The sequence below is a fragment of the Dendrobium catenatum genome, unplaced genomic scaffold (genome assembly GCF_001605985.2).
Source record: "Dendrobium catenatum unplaced genomic scaffold, ASM160598v2 fragScaff_scaffold_414, whole genome shotgun sequence".
In the NCBI taxonomy this organism is placed as follows: Eukaryota; Viridiplantae; Streptophyta; class Magnoliopsida; order Asparagales; family Orchidaceae; genus Dendrobium; species Dendrobium catenatum.
This window is the reverse complement of record NW_021318876.1, coordinates 1,230,117-1,250,991: the sequence shown is the minus strand read 5'-3', so window position 1 is coordinate 1,250,991 and position 20,875 is coordinate 1,230,117. Positions and strand designations below refer to the sequence as shown.

General features: G+C 36.6%; 1 protein-coding gene across 2 annotated transcripts; it reads left to right on the top strand.

Annotated features, from left to right (window-relative positions):
• The first annotated feature begins 1,480 nt into the window (after positions 1 to 1,480).
• Positions 1,481 to 20,812, top strand: LOC110101846 (thioredoxin H4-1). 2 transcript variants are annotated; one of them, XM_020829927.2, is made up of 6 exons: positions 1,481 to 1,714; positions 1,814 to 1,956; positions 10,243 to 10,307; positions 12,944 to 13,063; positions 13,534 to 13,656; positions 20,173 to 20,812. In XM_020829927.2, the coding sequence occupies exons 3-6, from the start codon at positions 10,287 to 10,289 to the stop codon at positions 20,323 to 20,325; spliced, it is 417 nt and encodes a 138-aa protein (XP_020685586.1). In that variant the 5' UTR covers positions 1,481 to 1,714; positions 1,814 to 1,956; positions 10,243 to 10,286; the 3' UTR covers positions 20,326 to 20,812. The 2 variants fall into 2 exon arrangements, with proteins under 2 accessions (XP_020685586.1, XP_020685578.1); XM_020829919.2 differs by lacking the exon at positions 1,814 to 1,956 and having other exon boundaries at positions 1,482 to 1,714.
• The last annotated feature ends 63 nt before the right edge of the window (positions 20,813 to 20,875 follow it).

Here is a 20,875-nt window from a genome sequence, read left to right as displayed (position 1 = left end):
CAACAAAAAAAATCGTATAAATTAATAAACCAATAACATTTATAAAAAAACTATCAGAATCCATGACAATACAATCAAATCAACATATATATGAAATTTGATCATTAAATATCATTATTCAATCAATATCTCATAGCATGTTCAATATAAGAATCATGTGTTTAGTAATAATAAATCAATAAATAGTGAATCAATCATAGTAACAATAACATTGAATCAATAGTCTTATAAGTAGCAATATCAAAATCATTAGTAACAGTATCAATATCTATAAAATAGGTCACAGTGATACTAAAACAATGCAGAAATAGTAGTAGTAATCAGTAGAATGGTAAAATAGTATAATGACTGTAGTGTAGTAACATGTATTTCAATAATCAAACTAAACAACGAGTTCTGACTTGCACAATATTTTTTTAGTTGTTAATAGTTACTAAGTCAATAGCTGTTGGCTCAATATATATAGTCGTTACTTTTTCTGTCATCATAACAATATCTCATTATAACTCTCAATCAGTGAATCATGTAAATTAGTGGAGGATAAAATCAAATCATAATATTTAAAATAAAGCTCATCACCCTACCATATTGTACATATTAGTTAGTCATCAGCCAACATTAGAAAAAATAGCTTGTACTTATCATCATATATACTATTATCACAATATTATAACAGTAATAACAACATAGTATTATTCAATTGTGTACTCATATTCATTCACAATACTTGTATTACCAATATGCATATATTAAAATACCAAAATATCTATTCTTACAATTTGTACGAAACACAATAACTTTTATGGGGATTTACATACATACAATTTTATTTCATTATATATATACATCTAACACCCAAAATTTTTATATTGCATTAATAACACTTATATAAGAACTTAATATCAAATATACCACTTCTATATTTTATTTTGATCACGCATACCACCATATATATTTTAATATTTAATTTCATATACCAATATTTGTTCTATGGGTGAAATGTATACAATATTAAAATTTTAGGTGTTAGACATGTAAATAGCATGAAATGAAGTGGTATGTACGTAAATCTTCCTAACTTTGATTCTTCCCAGTGAAATTTCACTTTCAACCAGTCATAAAAATATCAAGAACAGTCGGTATAAAAATATATAAAAAGTTATAAAGTAGAAGTTCACTAAATTAAAAAAAAATCACTTTAAAATAAATCAAACCGTCAAAATCAAATACAACCTTCTCTTTTCATAAAAACAAAGAAGAAGATTTATGACCAAATACAACCTTATTTTTTTTCTCTCTTCACTCTCTCCCAACAACAAGGAATACAAATTAATATATTAGTTCTAAAGCATAAACCGAGATTTTTCAATTTGATTGGTTGCCTAAGTCAAGAAAAATATGCGATGTTTGGAATACAAAAAAGGCTAAAGCCTGTTCTAAAGTACAAATATCGGATTAGTTTTGACTTTTCAGGCGTAGAATTGAACCACTTTAATAAAGAAGCTTCTGCGGTTAAGAAAGAAGGCGGAAGAGCAAAATCGCCTTCACTCATCAGCTATATAACAGCTCAATATAAGAACACTGGTGTCATTGCAGGTGGTCACCAAGCAGGCGGGTGCAGGGGCTTTGCGGATCCTTCCAGGCGTCATCGGGCTAGCCCGCTCGTCTATCCGGTTAATCTTTCTCTGTTGAATCCGGAAACCGGACTTACACGGTAACTATTTCTTCTACGTTCTTTTGATCCATGATTTTTTGATTTCTTTGAGCGTTTTTTTCTGAGTTTCTGGTGGATTTTATCTGTTTCTTTGGGTAGGAAGGCGATTTGATTTGAACGGTCTTGGTGCCTCTCTTCGGCTTTGAGACAAGTCGGGATTGGTATGATTAGCTTTTAGATGGCAGCCAGAGAATGACGCCATAAGCATATAAACCCTAGAGAAGAAGACTAGTCCCATTCGGGTATTATACCGGAAAGGGTTCTTTAATATATTTTTAGAGACGGATTTGTGTGTATTCTGGATATTAATTCGCTGCTAGCATTAAAATAAAGAAACTTTGTGTACTCTGCAGTTTTGACTGTTTTTTAAAAAGGACGATAATTATAATTTTTATGAACTCGTCTTCAAGGTCTCATATTCCTGCGTGCCTAAAAATTTACTATGGTAGAGAGAGAGGGAATTTAAGGTTTTAGCTGAGCACGAAGATATATACAAATCTAAGAGAGAAGAGTACAAGAATCGTAAAAGATTAAATCTTGAAAAGTGAAAAATTACAAGGCTGGACTCAGTTAAAGTAATTCCAACAACATTTATATTTGATTACAAGTGAATCCATTTGGGGAAAGACATTGATACATCATAAAGAACACATTAGATTGTTGAAGCTAAAAGAGCCATTTGGCAAGAATTCATCACTAATTCAAGTGTTGAAGTTGGGAGTCATAGTTGAGGATGATGACATGCATCAATCTTATTAGTGGCGGCATGCTTTGATATTATTGGTGATGGTAGGTTATGAAGTCAGTATACATTGGAGTAGCTAGGAGACATTGATCAGGAGATTGTAGGTCGGTGGACTATATTCAGGCGATGGAGGTCAAAAAGACCGTAGTTAGCGGGCAACGAAGGTTGAAAGGATTGTAGTCGGAGGACAACAAAGTTTGAAAGGATCATAGTTGATAGTTGGTGAGGATGGAGGTTGGAAGGACAATAGTTAGCTGGTGCCGGATGCCGGCAAGATCGTAGTTAGGTGAAGTGGTCAGAAGAATGTAGTTAGGCAACAATGCTCAAAGGCGATGTTTAAAATTGCGTATTCGGGTATTGAGGCGTTTTTCATTCGTGAGGCGAGATGTAAGCCTCAAGGCGTTTTAGGCGTAAGCCTCAAAATCAAATAATTGCGTAAACATAAAAATGATAAATTTTTATATACTAATGAGTGAATAATATAAAACATAAAAAAATATAAAGATATGAAGGTGAAATCAAAATATCCAAAATAAGACGACCATGAAATATAGTTCAACTCAAAATTTATCTTTCCCAATCCCAGTATTTCTTTTTCATTAACATATAATTCCAATTTCAAAAAATAAATAACAATGACATTCACATAAGAACTCATAAGTCATCAGCACTTGTCATTACATAAGGGTTATTCATTTGAATCATCATTATGATGAACTGCTCTCTCCCTTTCCTCTCTCCTTATAGAGTCCATGTCGGCATTTACTTCAGATTTATGTATGTTTAATTTTTATATATATATATATTATATATATATATATTAGTATATATATAATAATATTATATATATATATATATATAGCGTAGGCGAGGTGGGCCTCAAGGCGGGCCTCAACCAAGTTGAGGCGCAAGCCTCATAAAAAAAAACTCGAGGCGTAAGCATCGAGGCATTTTTTACTGGAATTGCACAAAGGCGGGCCTCAAGGAGAGCCTCATATTGCGCAATTTTAAACCATGCTCAAAGGATCATTGTCGGGTGATGATGGTTTGAGGATTGTAGTTAGCGGGCGATGAAGTTTAGAAGGACCATAATGAAGAGATAGTGATCGAAAAATCATAACTGATAGATAATGGTCGAAAGACCGTAGTCGGGCGACGGTGCTTCGATTATCGTAGTTGAGTGACAGTGGTCCAAATGATTGTGGTCAGGTGATGGTGATCTGAAGGACCGTAGTCGAGCGATGGTGGTTGAAGGAGTGTAGCTGTCCAGTGATGGTTGTCGGAAGATTGTAGTCGTTGGATGACATTGGTCGGAGGACCGTAGTCGGCGGGTGACAGTGGTCGGAGGACTGTAGTCGGCGGGTGACAGTGGTTGGAAGGCCATAGTTTGCGGGCGATGTAAGTTGAAGGATCACAGTCGTTGGGGGACGGAGGTCAAGGAACCGTAGTCGGCGGGCAATGATGGTTTGAGGGCCATAGTGTAACACCCTATGAATCTAATGGAAAGATTAAACTTACTTATACCTATAATTAATTAGCTCATCCCCTGATAACAATAAGCAGAGCTACTAAATCTTTCAGAGCATTAAAACAATATAATCTACTTTCGTTTCGTCAAAACATAAATATAACAATCCAACTCAGAATGTCTATATATCAAAATAACAACATTGGATTACAAAATTAATACTTATACTCTAAGCTCAGAGAATCCTTCTTTAGACCTGGTTTAATCCATCATACAATTTTCTTTGTCTAAACATTTAAAAGGATTAGAGTGAGCTCAATTAGCTCAATACACTCCCTCGTTCACCAATCACAGGTATAAATATCCAATACAAATATTTAAAAGTAATTAATTAAAGGAAAATATAAAGACTTGCTAAATAATTAAAACATGAGTAAATTCGGAACTTACCAGAGTTCCAATATATACTTGATTTCAGAGTTAACACTTATATTTTCATAATCATATAACCACTTGCGCAGAATTCTTCAGATGCAATACATAGTACTTATTTTCAGAGTTTCACTTGCATATAAATTTCATTTTCCCAACAAAATTCATTTAGAGGTTCAAAATTTACTATTACACATTTCAAAACATTTCTAATGTTTAATTCATAAATCATTTACATATAAAATGCAACATAATTTTATAATGTACATGTCTCGATGCTTGCTTATAGCTCTGCCTTCACCTATATCTCATTTTACGTCCCACACATGCATATAGCAGGTGGGGCCAAAATTCCTCCCATATCTGCATCAGACAAATGGGGCCAAAAGAGTACTTATAGTGTTACTTAATCTCTCACACTTGCTTTCAACAAGTTGGGCTAGAATTCCTCACATATCTGCATCAGTTAGATGGGGTTAGAAGAATATATTCAGGGCCCTTATAATATAACAAAGAGTACACTTTCTCACATTTCAGAATATCTATTATGCTACGGGTGTTAACATGGGTTTTCGGGTCTTGTTCGGGTCCAACCCAAAACTTATCCACCCTCCATTAATCTAGCCATAACTCGAATTGATTACACAAATGGCTCCAAAATTTGAACTTGGACCTGACCCGTTAAAAACCCAGGTCGATCGGACCCTAAATGTTGACCCGGGCGAGCATAGGCGAGCGTTCGTCAGCGCAGGGTTGAGTTCGGGTCACCTGTAGGTGCGAGCCCGGAGTGAGCATGACTGCGTGGGATCTAGTGCTGGACGCGATGAGCAACCCGGAATGCAGGCCTGCCATCTCAATGCGAACGTGGTGCGTGCGGGTGAGATGCGGTGGTGGGTCATTTTCGGGTTAGCAGGTTGATCTAGACTTGATCCGACTCGACCTAATTTTTTAAACCGGTTGGACATTGGAACTTGAACCTGACCTGTTTGTTAGGGTCGGATTTTCGGGTCGTGTCAAATGTTGGCACCCCTCTATGCCATATTATGTAAAATGTAAATATATTATAACAGCGATTAATTTAAATATCTAATGCAATATTAAAAGAAATGCATGAATTGCTAGTAAACGTCCAATTACTTGAAAAATAGAATACTTACTAAACTTTTCCTCTTTAATTTTTAATTTTAAAGGAACATTCACATGAATTTGAAATAGAATTATTGCTTTGAAGATTGTTGTTCATGCTAAGATTATTAATATTATAAGCGCTTATGCTCTTCAAGTAGGTTTAAATATGTGTTCAAAGTTAAAATTTTGAATGACTTAGAAGAATTAATATAAAATATACCTCTCGAAGAAAGAGTTTTATTGAAAGAGATTTAAATGGGCATGTTGGTAGAGAACTATATGATTTTAAAAGCATATATGGTATTAAGACCATATTAGAAAAAGGTGGATGAGATATTTTGCTAAACTTTTCAATGAAAATTATGAGAATGCGATTGAATTTTGTGACCTTACCATCCTAAATGAAAATAAATATTTTTATTTTTATCGGCATATTAGTAAAATCGAAGTTAAAGAGGCTTTAAAGAAAATGAAGTGTGGAAAAGTTGTTGGACCTGATGATATTTTAATAGAGGTGTGAAAATACTCAGGTGTTAAAGGAATTTTTAGGCTTACTAAACTTTTTAATATTGTTGCGGGTTAGAATATACGCGGCGATAGAGTTATAATCACACGTCTTAGCTTTGTACGGATATCCAGCTCACACATAGAGAACATTAGATTTTTTACGTTGGAAACCCTGAAAAGGGAAAAACTACGGGGTCTGGCCCAATTGAAAATGATTCCACTAGAATTCGAGTAGATTACAGCGGGCTGACCGTCCTTGAGGGCGATCATATTACAAATGCCAACTGTATGGTTGAAATCTTGTGACAAATGGGGATGAAGGTCTGGCGTCACTTGGTGGTCCATCGGAAGTCCTGCGTTACTTGGAAATTTGAGCGTCAGGTAGTGGTCTGGCAGAGCTCCGGGTGTCAGGTGGTGGTGGTCCAGCAAAACTCAGGGCGTCAGGTGGTGGTCCGGCGGAACTCCACGCATTAGATGGTGGTCCAGCGGAGCTCAGGGCGTCAAGTGATGGTCCAGCGGAACTCCAGGCGTCAGGTGGTGGTTCAGTGGAACTCCAGGCATCAGGTGGTGGTCCGGCAGAACTCCAGGCGTTAGGTGGTGGTCCGGCGGAGCTTAGGGCGTTAAGTGGTGGTCTAGCGAAACTCTATGCATCAGGTGGTGGTCCGGCGGAACTCCAGCGTCAGGTGGTTGTCCGACAAAACTCAAGGCGCTAGGTGGTGGTCCGGCGGAGCTCAAGGCCTCACATTGTGGTCCGGCGGAGCTCAGGGTCTCAAGTTGTGGTTCGGCGAAACTTAGGGCCTCAGGTGGTGGTCTGATAGAGCTCAGGGCCTCAAGTGGTGGTCTGACGGAACTCAGGGCCTCAGGTGGTGGTCTGGCGGAGCTTAGGGGCTCAAGTGGTGGTTCGACGGAACTCAGGGCCTCAGGTGGTGGTCCGATGGAACTCCAGGCAGTGGTCGAGGAGGCAAGGAGGCAAGAGCGATCTCCGATCTCTTTCCTTTCTCCTTAGGCTTTGGGGGTCCCTTTTCAAGAGGAAGGAGGGGTATAGATTTCTTAGAGTGGCATGGCACGTAAATAGGAGGAGGATCAAGGGTAAATGGGGAGTGGTTTGGATGGACGACCTATATTGAATCCCTTGATCATGGACCGTTCGTTAGACATTTAAAGGTCTTAATGATGTCAGAATTCCATGATCTTGGGCTTGTTGGATTCTTCTCGTCGAGCCGCTCGATTCGACTATAAGCATGTCATGTTTGGAAACCGTTTGGTAATCCAAATTGTGGTTCAAACCTTCCAACAGCGCTTCAGGCCCTTGATTTGGACCCATTTGGGCTCAGATTGAGTCGAATTTGGTGTCGTTAGATATGTATTTTTGAGACGTTCAGTTCAACTGTAAGTTCGCTGAAATCAGAGTTTGGATGGTCCCAATTTTAATTTCAGAAATTTCAAACTTGATTCTTCCTCGAGATTCGTGCCCGATCAAGATAATTTTTTGAGGATGTATCAAATATTATTTTGAAGACTAAAAAATGCTAGATGAGTGGAGAAGGAATGCGTTAATTCATATTTTTAAAAATAAAGGTGATGCACAAGATTGTGTGAATTATAGAGGAATTAAGTTAATGTGTTATATTTTAAAACTATAGGAGAGAGTTATGTAGCTTAGGTTATGGCGTGACACTAATATTTCTCAACATTAAATTGGATTCATCCCAAGGAGGTCTACTATGAAAACTATACATTTATTGAGAGGTTTGATGGAGAAGTATATAGAGAATAAGGAGAATTTACATATGATTTTTATTGATTTAGATAAAGCATATGATAAAATTTCAAGAGAAGTGCTATGAAGAGTTCTACATAAGTAAGGGGTTAATAATGCTTATATTCAAGTCATTAAGGATATGTTTGCAAGAGTTGTTACTTGTGTTCATACATAAGGTCGTTTGACCATTTTCTTATTTTAGTTGGTTTACATCAAGGATCAGCCTTAAGCCCATATGTTTTGGCTTTAGTCATGGATGTTTTCACTAGACATTTGCAAGAGGTTGTACGTTGGTGTATGTTTTTTGCTGATGATATTCTTCTTGTTGATAAGACTAGAGAGGCAGATTAAAGTAAACTTGAGTTATAGAGATCAACCTTAGAGTCTAAAGGCTTTTGTTTGAGTAGATCGAAAACTGAATATATGGAGTGTAATTCTAATAATAATAGATTTAGTGGAGGATTGTGACTTTGGGTGATCAAGTCATTAATAAGAGTACACGCTTTAGATATATTGGGTCTATTGTTCAGAGTGATGATGTAATATATGGGGATATTATTAGTAAAATTCAAGTTGGATGGTTGAAGTGGAGGAATGCATCGGGCTTGTTGTGTGATAGAAAAGTCCCTCTCAAACTTAAGGGAAAAATCTATAAGATGGTAGTGAGACCTGCAATGCTTTATGTCGCAGAATGTTGGCCATTAAAAGAGAAGCATAATATTAAGTTAAGTTTTGCAGAGATGAGGATGCTCAGGTGGATGAATGACTTTACTCTTAGAGACAGGATACGAAATGATCATATATATGAAAAGGTTGGTGTATCTCTAGTGGAAGATAGGATTAGAGAGAGTCGCCTTATATGGTTTGGTCACTTAAAACGGCGACCTTCAGATGACTGTAATCGGTGGATGACGGAGGTATACCTAAAAAGACTTGGTTAGATAATATTAGAAATGAAATTTCTTTATTAGATTTATATGAGAATTTGACTCTTAACATGACACAATGGAGAGAAAAGATTAATGTAGCCGACCCTACATAGTGGGATGAAAGCTTGTTGTTGTTATTGTTGTATAAACTTATTGGAATGGAAATCAAAGATAGAGGTTTTTTAGTCTACCTCAAGCTCTCTAATATTCCAAATTGGCCCGACAGATGAATCCCGAGTTTTGGCCTTCCGATCCTCTCTCCCCTCTTTCTATTTCCTCTTCTCCTCATTCTCCTCTCTTCTTTTTCGGTAATGGCTGGGTGGAAATAGTTTGGCAAAATGTTTTGAGATATTTTAACACATAAAATCCACTAGTTTGAACCAGCGCCGTGGCGCTCACTTTTCAAGCACCATTGTGCTCCAAAAAAATCTTCTTAATTCTTCCAGAATATCTTTTCCTCGAACCTAACGATGGTGATTGAAAGGATGATAATCATGTGATAGTGGTCAGCATATCGTAGTTGGGAAACAATAGTCAAAAGATCGTAATAGGTGAGTGATAGATATTAGAGGACTATAGTTGGTGGGCGATGGAGGCTGTAAGGATTGTAGATAGGTAATAGTGGTCTAATGATCGTAGTCGGACAATGGTGGTCTGGGGATCATTTTCGGGTGATAGAGGTCGAAGAACCATGGTCGGGCTATGGTGGTCCGATGACTGTAATCGGTGGACGACGGAGGTCGAAGGATCGTGGTCAGGCGACGATGGTCCAGGGACAACAGTTGAGCTACCGTGATCCGGAGACAATATTCGGGCAATATTCTGACAACATTTGAGTGTCTTAATGATGTTGGAATTAAGCGATATTGGGCTCGTTGGAATCGTCTTATGGAATTGCTCAATTTGACTATAAGCATGCCAAATTTGGAGATCATTTTGTCAATCCAATTACCATCATGAAGTTTTCTATTATGCTTTATGCCCCCCTAATTTGGGTTGTTTCTTGCTCTAATTGGGCAATTTTAGGTGTCATTGGGATTATCTCGTCAAGACATTCAGTTCAACTATAAGTTTAATGATATCGGAGTTTGAATCGTCTCAAATTTAATTTTAAAAATCTCCCATTCAAATATGCCTTGAGATTCATGCCTGATCAAGCCGATTTTGGTGATGCGTAACACCTATATTTTTATAATAAATATAGTAACTGTAATCTAGTCATTGAATATGTACACTTGGCATGAAGAAGGTATTATCATTTATATATCATTTTTGCTTGTATCGTGATACCATCACAAGAGTGTTACAAGGAACTTTTGGCATTTTCAATTTTCTCAGTGTCCAGGTTGAACTTCTTATTTTCCTCTTATGCGTGATGCATAGTTCTTGTTAATTCCTTTTTGGTTACTTTGAGCTGTGAATACTTTGTTGTCTGATTTCAACTTGCTAAATAAATTCGCCTCCAAAGTCTTTTATGTTAGTAGATTATTTGAGCTAATTTTCTATTTTTGGTTACTTATTTACCAAAATTCTTTCTACTTGTTTTTTTTTTTCCAGGTAATTGGAGGCCTTTTTATTTGGATATCATTTTTAAAGTTCTTATGGGAAATTGCTTGCGTCCGGTAAGCCATTTTAATAGAATGGATTGAAATTCTTCATGAAAGTTTAGAAACAGCTCAAATGAATACTATGTTCCACACAATTTTATGATTTATTAGCATCCTTTGTTTACTGCATCGAATTATCTTTATGAAATTTATCTACTTTTTTTTTTGGTGTAATAATTTTTTTCTCTCTTTGTCACAACATTTTTTTTTCTAAAACTATTGTTTGAAAAAAGGTTCTGGGCCATGTATCAAAGTGTGAAGGTATAGGGCGAGGCATTTATCTGTTATAAATTAGGGTATAAGTCCGAAGACAATGATGCATAAGCCCTAAATGCAAGAAGAAAAAATTAAAATAAATTCCAGAATTCATTACCATATGGTTCATATTCTAATTTTAAAATCTAATTGACATGAACATATAAAGGTTATATATCTAGTGAAGCATGCTTATTTTAAGACATTTGTCACACTACCCAATGTAATCTCCTTCTCAAATACATGTTTACTTAAAATATGCAAAGAGTTCATTTGTAGCACTGGATTCTTTTGTGAATTTATATTTACTCCTAGGCATTGTTGGTTCCAAAACTACCATTCTTCCATTAGTCTTAGAAACATGTCTTAGAGCTAGGGTCTAATAAATATAACATGAGCAATATCCATAAGAAGCATATCACATTATATTTTGTTAGTATAAGTAACTAATTGAATCGAAACCAAACATATCATATGCGTTATATATATATGGTTGTGGATATGGTTTAACTTTCAAATTGATGTGGTTTAAGCTAGACGTTGATATGATATTCATTCAACTCACCATCAATTATGAGTTTGCATAGCTTATGTTTAAAACTAAGTTTGAAATTTTTTTTTCTCTTTCAACTAGATTCAAATTTAGGAATAGCTATGTTGCAACACATGACATTTTGATAATTATCATGTGCATCATCAAAATCACTAATTTTTTCATCAAATTGTGAAGATCATCAAAATCCTTGATTATATTACCTTTTCATTTCCATATTTATTTACAATTTCCTATATGGCTATTTTCATACATTAGTATAATGAACAATTTGATGACAATTAAAATACACTTTTAAAAAAATTAGACCTAGATGCAGAGGACTCCCTTTCATGTCCTTATTAAATATGAAGTTTTTTTTTTGGGAGATTACATGCATACAACTATATACTATCTTTTTTACATATGTAACACCCAAAACATTAATATTGCATACATGCCATTCTATATTATTTTAATATTAAATATGCCACTCATATTTCATTCCTACCATTCATATATTTCATTTCTATCACCCATATTTTATTTCAAAGTAAGTTATGTGTGGTATGTATGTAATATTAAAGTTTTGGATGTTAGATATATAAATAGAATGGTATAGGGTGGAATGTATGTAAATCCCCCTTAATTTAATTATTTCCTCGAAACATCTGGTTATTGCTTTCATACTTGTGCTTATTATTATATGTATGATAATAACAAGAAGCAATTTGATAAACCTTGGTATTAAAAACAGCCAACAAACCCCAATAAATTCAATAAACAACATATTTTCATTGAACAAGAAAATAAGAACAAGCAAGATACAATGATCCTCTTTCGAGAGGAGGATCTTCCCTCCCGAACCCTAGACGCCGCTAGAATCTCTCACAAAACAATAGATAGCAAGACTATAAACAAAATTTTGCATACTAAACATAACATAAACCCAGTTACTTATAGCAAACAATAAACAATAAATATGATAACATCCCTCAAATCAGCCTCTAAATCTGTCCTCTTTAATTAGGAAACATCTCGTAATTAACCCTCTCCAAATCAGCCCCCAAATCTGTTCTCTCTAATTAGGAAACATTGTCTAATTTATCCCCTCCAAATTAGTCCCCTTTCCTAATATATTTCCCTCTCCAATTTGAATTTCAATTAGGAAATATTTACTAATTGATTACTTAATTTCTCATCTCACATAATGAATTGATGTTTTAATGGGTCTCACAACAGGAGCCGAAATCTACCCAGGTTCACCCCTCCCCCCCAAAGGGCTGCCGGTGCGGCGCAATTTTCTATTATCCATATGTTGTCAGAAGATTGCATAAGTGAATTTAACAATGTGAGGTAATAGCGAAATTTTGTTTCCTAGTTAGAAGATGCAATTAGAAACTGAAGTGACTGAGGGAGGGAAAGATAAAGGAAATAAGAGATTCAAAATTGAAAATGTTGCCTGAAAGGATACGGTATAACTTGAAAAGCTTGGCCCAAAGAATAAATTAAAGTAAACTCAGAGGCCTTAGATGAATTCCTCGCTTTAAATTTTAAGATTTGCTTTGCAGGCAAAGGATGTATCCTTTGAGCAGTTAATTCAAAGATATTTCTAATAAGTCGGCTCTTTATTGTATCTGTTGTTATTTGGTTGATTGGGTTGCTCAACTTTAAGTTCTCTTAAAAATATAATTCTGTTATCCTGATTTTTTATCCCACACTTCGATTTTGATTATGGAGTACGTTCATTACACAATCTGCTATTTTATCAAATTAAACATTCTGGTTGTGGTATTCTGAATTACTATAATACTTTTTTGTTTTGCACTGATGATTTGTGCGCTGATATATGATTTTCTTCTAGAGTCAAAACGGATCTGATAAGGATTCCAAGCTTAATTTCAGTGGCGGAAACGTACATGTTATAGGTAGCGGAGAAGAATGGGATGCGAAGATCTCAGAAGCAAATAAAGAAGGCAAAATAGTAAGTTTTCCGTTTTTTCCATGTACTTGTAACACGTGTTATTCTTGCGGTTTTAAAGTATTAGCTATGTGATATTCATGTAACTCTGCTTTAAATATTTGACTGTAATGCTTAGAAAGTAATCTCAGGTATGTTAACATCTTCACCTGTTCCTTCAAATGCCTTCGATCTTTATTCTGTTTCTTTTGAGAATTTATGTAGCATGTCCGCTTGCCCATTCTATTCAGTTTTGATTAATTTTCTAGATGTTCTGTTTTCGTTTAAAAATTAGCATTCGATCCCAAACTCCTAGCACTTTCATATGAAAAACATAAATATTTTTGTAATGTTTTGGCGCCACCTTATTTCTGTTGGCTGATTATAAAAAAACTATCCTGGCACTGGAATTTATAGATAATCATAATTCTGCGCTTTATCACTCTCCATCTTTCTCTTCTTTCAGTTGACAGAGAAACTTCTGATATCTACAGGTTGTTGCAAATTTCAGTGCAGCATGGTGCGGCCCATGCAAAATGATTACTTCTTACTATACTGAACTTTCTCTGAAGTATCCTCAATTAGTTTTCCTGACAGTAGATGTTGACGAGCTAATGGTAATTATTAATTCTTTCACAAACATTTAAATAAAATCTGTTTTCATGCTTAGCTTCAGATTTGGGTGGCTATTTTTTCAACAATTACACCATGTGCCTTGTTTTACTTGTACTTGTTGCCCCTGAATTTTTTAATTTTATTTAATGGTCGGAGGTATATTCAAATCTCTATAACATGCATGACCACTACGGTCAACAGAGTGAATAAATGATAATAAAAATGATGGCCTGAAGTGGAAGCTGCGATTTGTTGATCAGTAATCATGATAAATGCTTGAGGGTTATCATACTCTTTGTTTTTAAAAGCGCTATGAATTTTGAGGTTTGCCGAGTTGGCTCTATGAAAGTTTGTTTGATTGGCAAAACCTTGAACGTTTGCTTTTTGTTTGTATTTCTATGTTCATCCATGTTCTTATTCTCTTTGACGACCGACATTCATCCAGCGTTTCCACTATATATTATAACGTAATACTTCAGGTGTACTAAGGGAAGTACCATTTTTATTTATGTGACATTAATGGATGAAACATAACAGTTGTCCTTAATTGACATAAAGTTAGACATTTGTAAATACTTGGATAAATCAATTTTCTGTTAAACATTAATTTGTCTTGCTATGTATGCGCATGTACATTGATAGTTCTAACATGCTTATTTATATTGAGTCAACCTTTAGTAGTGTTGCGGGCTAGAATATACGCGGCGATAGAGTCAGAATACTACATCTTAGCGTTGCACGGATATCCGCTCACACACAGAGAACACAAGATTTTTATGTGAAAAATCCTGGAAATGGGGAAAACCACGGGGCCTAGCCCAGTTGAAAAGATTTCACTAGAATTTGAGTTGATTACAGTGGGCTGACTCGTCCCAGAGGACGATCATATTACAAATGTCAACCGTATGATTGAGATCTAGTGTAAAATATGGCGTTCCTCGGAAGTTGGGGCGTCTGTTAGTAGTCTGACAGCAACTTGGCAGAATTATGGCGTTAGTTGATGGTATGACGGAGTTTTAGGGCCTCAAGTGTTGGTCCGGCGGAGTTCAGGCCTTTAGGCAGAGATCTGACGAGGGTGAGGGCCTAAGGCGGTGATCCGGCGAGTGTGAGGGCCTCAGGTGGTGGTTTGGCGAAGGCGAGGGCCTCAGGTGGTGGTCCGGTGAAGGCGAGGGCCTCAGGTGGTGGTCCGGCGAAGCACAGGGCGTCAAATGATGGTCCGGCAGAGCACAGGGCGTCATGTGGTGGTTCGGTGGAGCACAGGGCGTCAGGTGGTGGTCCAGCGGAGCACAGGGCGTCAGGTGGTGATCCGGCGGAAGTCCGGCGGTGGTGGAACAACGGTGATTCGACTGAACTCCGGCGGTGGTTCGACGAAACTCCGGCGGTGGTTCGGCGAAACTTTGACGGTGGTCAAGGAGGCAAGAGCGATCTCCGATCTCTCTCTTTTTTTCTTAGGTTGAGGGGTCCCTTTTCAAGAGGAGAGGGAGTTCTATTTATAGATTTTTAGAATGGCATGACCCGTAAATAGGTGGAGGATCAAGGGCAAGTTGGAGTGATTTGGATGGACGGCTGATATTGAATCCCTTGATTGTGGAGCATTCGCAGGCTATTTGAAGGTCTTGATGATGTCGGAATTTGGTGATGTTGGGCTCGTTGGATTCGTCTCGTTGAGCCACTCGATTCGACTATAAGCTTGTTATGTTTGGAAACTGTTTGGTAATCCAAATTGTGGTTCGAACCTTCCAACAACGCTTCGGGTCCTTGATTTGGACCCATTTGGGCTCGGATTGGGTCGAATTTGGTGTCATTGGGTTCGTATTTCTGAGACGCTCAGTTCGACTGTAAGTTTGCTGAAATCGGAGTTCAGATGCTCCTAATTTTAATTTCGGAAGTTTCCAACTTTATTTTGCTTTGAGATTCGTGCCCCATCAAGATAATTTTTTGGCGATTTTTTGACGATGTATCAAGTAGTATTTTTGGTTGACAGTGCATAGAAATGGATATCCTTGCAACTATTTTATGCAATAGCTCTAACATGCTTATTTATATTGAATCCACCTTTAGTAGTATTTTTGGTTGACAGTGCAATAGAAATGGATATCCTTGCAAGTATTTTATGCAATGCACAAATGCACAGAAGTGTTCTTTACATTAATCTCATTTGATTTCATCACTTTTTACCCATACACTTTCTGGATATTCTCAGTTTTTGGTATGGGTTTTCTCATAACAATTTTATTTTTATGGCGGCCCACTACATGATATAGTTATATATTAGGATATCGGTAAGAGCTTCAAATGGAAATAAGTTCTTATCTATTATGTCAAATTATGGAGCCTAATTGATGCCCTAGGAAGAAACTTCTTATGCGGACTTAGTGCACAGATATATTGGGTTAGAAGTATGGAAAGAGTGTGCTGCATTGTGACAGTCAGTATTATTCATTTATAACAATTCCGATTTATTATACTAGGACAAAGTATATTCAAGTAAGTTATCACTAAAGCAGGATAAGATTTTAATGTTTGAGAAGACTCTAGGGAGCTTACATACAGTTGATATGCCGATCAAGACTATGATTTCATTTGGGACGGTTTTCTTTCTGCTTCTTAAAACAACTTTCTAGTACAAAATTAAAATTTATGTACTAGAAAGCTGCTTTAAGAAACAGAAAGAAAGCCTTCCCAAACGAAGCCTATATTGATGAAAAAATAGAAGTCATATGCTACTCGAATTGGACTTCTGCACAAGGAGTGAGAAATTAATGTTGTTGTAGTGGAGATGTGATGATTTATTAGTCTTCAAGTGGGAGATTGTTTAGTTGTGGTGTCTAATTAATTCCCTACAAAGAAGTTGGTTTCGAAGACTCAGTACATGAGGTTATAGAGGCATCCAATATTTGTTTTTTTTTGGTTCAGGGTATTTTGTGATTTTACATGTATCATTGATTGCACTAGTTGTTCATTATAAAAGGGCCGTCATTATTAAAATTTCTATTGAAGAGTGATTTAAAAAGATGAAGGAATATCTTGACTTACTAAACTTTTGAATACTAAAAAGATGCCAGATCAGTGGAGAATGAGTGTGTTAATTCCTATTTTTAAGAATAAAGGTGATGCATATGAGTGTGCGAATTATAGAGGAATTAAGTTAATGTGTCATACTTTAAAACTATGGGAGCAAGTTATGGAGCATAGGTTGAGGCATGATACTAATGTTTCTCAAAATCAATTTGGATTCATGCCGGGTAGGTCTACTATGGAAGCCATACATTTATTGAGAGGTTTGATGGAGAAATATAGAGAGAATAAGGAGGATCTACATATGATATTTATTGATTTAGAGAAATCATATGATAAAGTTCCAAGAGAAGTGCTATGGAGGTTCTTGAAAATAAAAGAGTTAATAATGCTTAGATTCAAATCATTAAAGATATGTATGCAGGAGCTATTACTTGTGTTCAAACACAAGGTGGTTTGACCAAGTATTTTCCTATTTCGGTTGGATTACATCAAGGATCAGCCTTAAATCCATATCTTTTTGCTTTAGTCATGTATGTTCTCACTAGACATTTGCAAGAGGATGTACCTTTGTGCATGCTTTTTGCTGATGATATTCTTTTTGTTGATAAGACTGGAGAGGGAGTTGAAGGTAAACTTGAATTATGGAGGTCAACTTTAGAGTCTAAAGGTTTTTGCTTGAGTAGATCTAAAACTGAATATGTGGAGTGTAATTTTAGTGGAAATAGACCTAGTGAGGGGATTGTGGCTTTGGGCTATCAAGTCATTAATAAGAGTACATGTTTTAGATATCTTAGATCTATTGTTCAGAGTGATGGTGAAATTGATGGGGATATTATCAGCAGAATTCAAGTTGGATGGTTAAAGTGGAGGAATGCATCGGGCTTATTGTGCGATAGAAAAGTGCCTCTCAAACTTAAGGGAAAATTCTATAAGATGGTAGTGAGGCCTGCAATGCTTTACGGTGCCGAATGTTGGCCTTTAAAAGAGAAGCATAATACTAAGTTAAGTGTGGCAGAGATGTCCTCATTAATTCCTCATTAGGGAATTAATTGCTCTCTCTTGGGAATTCAAATTTCCCCTCCAAAATTCTCCAAAACTGAAATTTCTTTCAGTTTTTGCCTTGTTTCCTACACCCATCCCTCCTCACCCCACATCCACCGCTGGCCTCCTCACCCCTTCTACAACCCGCCGCCCCCCATCTCTCCTCCTTGGAGATTTATTTGCGGCGACCACCCTTTCACCTCTCCAAGGATGCATGGAGGTTCTCGAGTGGAATTTCGGGTTTGAGTACGACAACCGCGGACGAGTGAACATCCTCCGGTCTCCCTTCTTCGACGTCGGATTCGACTTCGATGACACCGTCGAGGACTATTTGGACCGGATCCTACCGGCTCTAGTGGATTCCATCGACGATCATTTTTCTGTCTACACGTGGATCGTTGAAGGGCGTCGTTTCGCACCACCTCCATGACCCGCGCCGACCTCTCCTTCCCTACGGATCTACGGCGCCATCGCCCTAGGAGTGTTTTCATCATTCGTGTGGTTCTTCTTCTCCCAACAAGCCTAGAAGTAGGTAAATGAGAGTAGCCTCAAGGTGAGACAATCGCTTTGTTAACCGCGGGATTCTAGTTGGCTTTTCATTTGCTTTACTTTTATTACCGTTGTTATCTTATTGGTCTTGCTAATTTAGGTGTAAGCTCTTGCCTAACCATAGTTGAATTCTAAGATCTCCGAAAAGTTTCAATTGAGAACACAATTAAGCTTGCAATTTCATCACTTGAACAATTTTTTATTAAGTTTCTAAATTCAATTCCTGGTTTCACATCACTTGCAATGCTTTATGGTGCCGAATGTTGGCCATTAAAAGAGAAGCATAATACTAAGTTAAGTGTTGCAGAGATGAGGATGCTTAGGTGGATGAGTGGCTTGACCCTTAGAGATAGGATATGAAATGAGCATATACATGTAAAGCTTGGAGTAGCTCCAATGGAAGATAAGATTAGAGAGAGTCGCCTTAGATGGTTTGGTCACATTAAACGGAGGCCTTCCGATGACCTGGTTAGGAAAGTTGAGGTATTAGATTTGGCTTATGTTAAGAAAGGTAGAGGTAGGCCTAAAAAGACTTGGTTAGAAAATATTAGAAATGATCTTTCTTTATTAGATTTAGATGAGAATTTGACTTTTAACCGGACACAATGGCGAAAAAGGATTCATGTAGCCGACCCCACGTAGTGGGACAAAGGCTTGATGTTGTTGTTGTTGTTGTTGTTGTTGTAGTGATTTAAAAAGATGGAGTAAAAGAGAGTCTTCTAATTTTCTTTGAAAAATCTAATTATCATCATTAGCATAGTGAACCTTATAGCAGCCGTAAGAGGAAGCAGCATAAATTGGCTGAACATGTATAAAAACTTTTGATGTTTTTTCCTATTATTTTCTTCCATTTCTTTGTTCTTGGTAGTTTTGAATTAGGGTTTGTCTAATTCTCCATATAATCTGGAATCTTTCGAAGAGGTTTAGGTCCTAATGAGAATATTGTCAATAGGAGAATGATCAGGCCTTTCCCCATGCAATAACAAGTTTTTTGGTTTGGTTTGCTCCGTTTGCGTGTGGCTCTTGGTATGAATGCGTTGAAAATGTTATGCAAACATGCAAGCTATTATTTGTCTTTTACATTTTCGGTTTACTATAAGTGTTGCAGAGATGAGGATGCTTAGGTGGATGTGTGTCTTTACCCTTAGAGATAGGATACGAAATGAGCATATACGTGAAAAGGTTGGAGTAGCTCCAGTGGAAGATAAAATTAGATAAAGTCGCCTTAGATGGTTTGGTCACATTAAATGTAGGCCTTCTGATGACCCGGTTAGGAAAGTTGAGGTTTTAGATTTGTCTTATATTAAGAAAGGTAGAGGGAGACCTAAAAAGACTTGGTTATAAAATATTAGAAATGATATTGATGTGAATCAATCATGCGATGAAATGCGAATTGCACTTAAAATTAATAGAAATATTGAATCATAGCTTGCTACCAAAACTTTATGCGTAATCAATTGAAGTTCAAGAATTAGAAGACGAATGATTAAGTAACAACAAGAAATCACAGTCAGAGATTAGAAGGCTTTTCAAAATAACATCAAAACTTCAAGTAATGCGAATAGCTAAAATTAACAAAGCCCTGGCGAAAAAGGATTCATGTAGCCGACCCAACTTAGTGGGACAAAGGCTTGATGTTGTTGTAATTGAAGCTTCCAACATAGAGCTCTTTCTTTTGGATTGAAAACTAAGTTTCCGTTTTTCCTTACGGGTTTAAGCTGGTACAGTTTTTCTTTCACTGAATGCTTTGAAAAGCCGATTTCCTTCATGTGAGTTATTAGCTGCAATGATTCACCACTGATAACATTATTTCTCCTACCAACAATATTTTTTCCTGCTATAAATAACTCCACCCCCACAACTTTTGTCTGTCACATCAAACTTACTTGATAGCTTACTGCTTGCAGGACCTCAGTTCATCTCTGGATATTCGTGCAACTCCAACGTTCTTTTTCATGAAAGATGGACAACAAATAGATAAGCTTGTGGGTGCCAACAAACCTGAACTAGAGAAAAAAATACTTGCATTGGCAGAATCAAGCAAATCTTCTAGCTCTTAAATGATTCCTCCTACCAAAGATTTGTTACGTAATAGAGATAAATCACAGCACCTCTACTCAAGCTGCAACGGTTGGAAAAGCAGTTTCAGTGATGTTATTTCTTGATATTGTACTAGCTTTTGTGAGTCTGAGAGCAATTAGTTTGTTCCAATCACTTCTCATCACAAGAAGAGTGTGACAGGCCCTAGTATGGCATAGGAATTGATCTTTGGTGGTACTTGTAGGGAAATACTGAAGGCTGTCTGAAAAAAAAAAAAACAGTTACAAAAAATGTAATATTTTGCTCATTCTATCTGTAATTTATTTTTTTGATTTTGAATTTAGATGCAATTATAGAACTGGATAATAGGACATATTAAGTGGCAGAAATGGTTCAGGGAAACTGGCTCTGCCCCTTAATTTTATCACTTGTTGTATATAGGTTATCTGATCTTCATATTATTGTAAAGGTTAAGAAAGCAGACCTCACTTATTATGGCTGTGGTCACATGCCTCTCAAGTCTCAACTGGTTAGGTCAGAATTGGGTCAACTCTGACTCAGTTTATAGCT

What these genes read in the sequence shown, in the direction of transcription:
- LOC110101846 (XM_020829927.2), top strand. Translation starts at nt 10,287, where the DNA reads ATGGGAAATTGCTTGCGTCCG. An exon ending in TGGGAAATTGCTTGCGTCCG is followed by an intron (nt 10,308 to 12,943) that starts GTAAGCCATTTT and finishes ATTTTCTTCTAG; the next exon opens with AGTCAAAACGGATCTGATAA. An exon ending in TAGATGTTGACGAGCTAATG is followed by an intron (nt 13,657 to 20,172) that starts GTAATTATTAAT and finishes TACTGCTTGCAG; the next exon opens with GACCTCAGTTCATCTCTGGA.